This window comes from Frankliniella occidentalis, unplaced genomic scaffold (genome assembly GCF_000697945.3).
Source record: "Frankliniella occidentalis isolate FOCC.00 unplaced genomic scaffold, Focc_3.1 Scaffold18, whole genome shotgun sequence".
Lineage (NCBI taxonomy): Eukaryota > Metazoa > Arthropoda > Insecta > Thysanoptera > Thripidae > Frankliniella > Frankliniella occidentalis.
The window spans coordinates 1,985,164-1,986,842 of NW_026267148.1; the positions used below are offsets into that span (position 1 = coordinate 1,985,164).

The 1,679-nt window shown below is 56.8% G+C and overlaps 1 protein-coding gene across 1 annotated transcript in view; it reads right to left on the reverse strand.

Moving 5' to 3' along the window:
* LOC113207593 (organic cation transporter protein) overlaps positions 1-432 on the reverse strand; it is a gene marked incomplete at its 5' end in the record, with an annotated part of 25,445 nt that extends 25,013 nt beyond the window's left edge. The window contains 1 exon segment of the mRNA XM_052264319.1: positions 129-432. Coding sequence (XP_052120279.1) covers positions 129-222 — 94 coding nt within the window.
* Between the last annotated feature and the right edge of the window lie 1,247 nt (positions 433-1,679).

Sequence of the window (1,679 nt, forward strand, 5' to 3'; positions counted from 1 at the left end):
CCCCCGGTTTACAAAATATTGACCAAACAGCAAAACGTACGGATATAACTTTCTTTGTGGGTTCGTCGTCCATTTAACTGAGCCTGTTAGTTTTCAGTGACACTCGAACAGAAAGAAAGAAAACTTACAACATGAATCAGCAGCAAAGTCATCGCCGTCATCATCAGGGTGGCCGATCTCGAAAGTGACCAGCCGCTTTGGGTCAGACACCATCCTTCCCATGGTGTTGGGGCTTGTTACATTCACAAATTAGTTCACTCTTTAGGTCGTTTTTGGTCAAGTCACAGTAGTGTCTTGTTGATAACTGTTAACTTGAAAATGTTGACACCAAGAGTCTGTTGACTCTAGTATGCTTCAGTCCACAGTTCGGCATATATCACAATTCGAGCGCAGTGAGGCGCGTTCCAACACAAAATGAGCCTCATCGGTCCAAACGGGGGGTCCAACAACGGGCTTATCAGGGGGCACTTGCTTGTCTGCGAATCAGGGCGGTCCTGGCGTCAGCTCGGCCAGCGCCTTCCAGCATACATCCAACCGCTTCCGCGTCGACGAGACCAACGACGAACGCAACGTATCACGGGGACCCCACAACTGACCCCCGAGTGGGTGCTGATAAGAGGCCGATCTCAAACCACGCGTCTTTCTCTCTAGAATTCTATTTTAGCCAATTCTAGTTGTTGTTGATGTGAAGAGTTCAAAAAAGCTCCCATGGGCAGGTGAATGAGCGTGGTCAGGGCGTAGCTGCGTGCGCGGCTGCGTGGAACTGAGCCGCTGTCACCATAACGACGGGGTAGGCGAGGAGGGCCAGGACGAGCAGCATGATGCCGAACACGAGCACAACGAGCAATGGCGAGGTAGCGCACACCACGCAGTAGCACGAGCACGAGAAGCAGGGGCACGGCCCGCTCCAGGCCGCCGACGAGGCGTCACTGTCGGCCGTGGTATACGAGCGGAACGAGGTGGCCGTCAGCAGCTGGTGGGGCGGGGGCTGCTCCGTGGCCTGCTCCACCAGGTTGATGTCGGACCAGGTGTCGCGAGGCGGAGGAGGCGTCTCGTCGGTCGCGGGTGGCATGGCGGGGCGGTGCAGCCAGAGCGCGCAGCGGTACGCTTACTAGTGCGACGAGCGGCCATCACAGCCGCCCAGCCCGGCCTCCCCGGCTGATAACATGTCAAAGATCACCGACAACGCCACGCCCGCTTGCCCACCCAGCGTCAGTCACCCCTAAGGCCATCGTTCTGCTGAGCGCAATCAAGCGTTGCCAGGGAGAGAAGCCATAGGTGCCAGGCGGGGCATGCCCCACACTGGACGTGCACGTCTTTTAGGTGCAGAGAATGCACATGTTCTAGCTTCACCGATCTCGTGGCATTATTTACGACTCAGAGGTCCGTTCATTGTTAAATCAGTGCGAAGACAAAACGCGCGCATCGTTTGTGAAACTTCAACTCAAATATCTCAAATGGCGTCACGTCTTGCGAAGGGTTCCAGTCAATAAGCACATAACCGTAAGGTCCATCGCCGGCCAGCAGGCTTCTCCTAGGGCCTAGCCTCGCCCGGCCCCAGACTGGACAGTCCGTCTCGTCGCCTTGACCATGTCACTGACAGGAAGCCCCTAATTCAGGCGGCACGGCCAGGACCCTACTACCGCGCCCCGTGGGGTCCAGCGCCCTGCGGCTCGGGT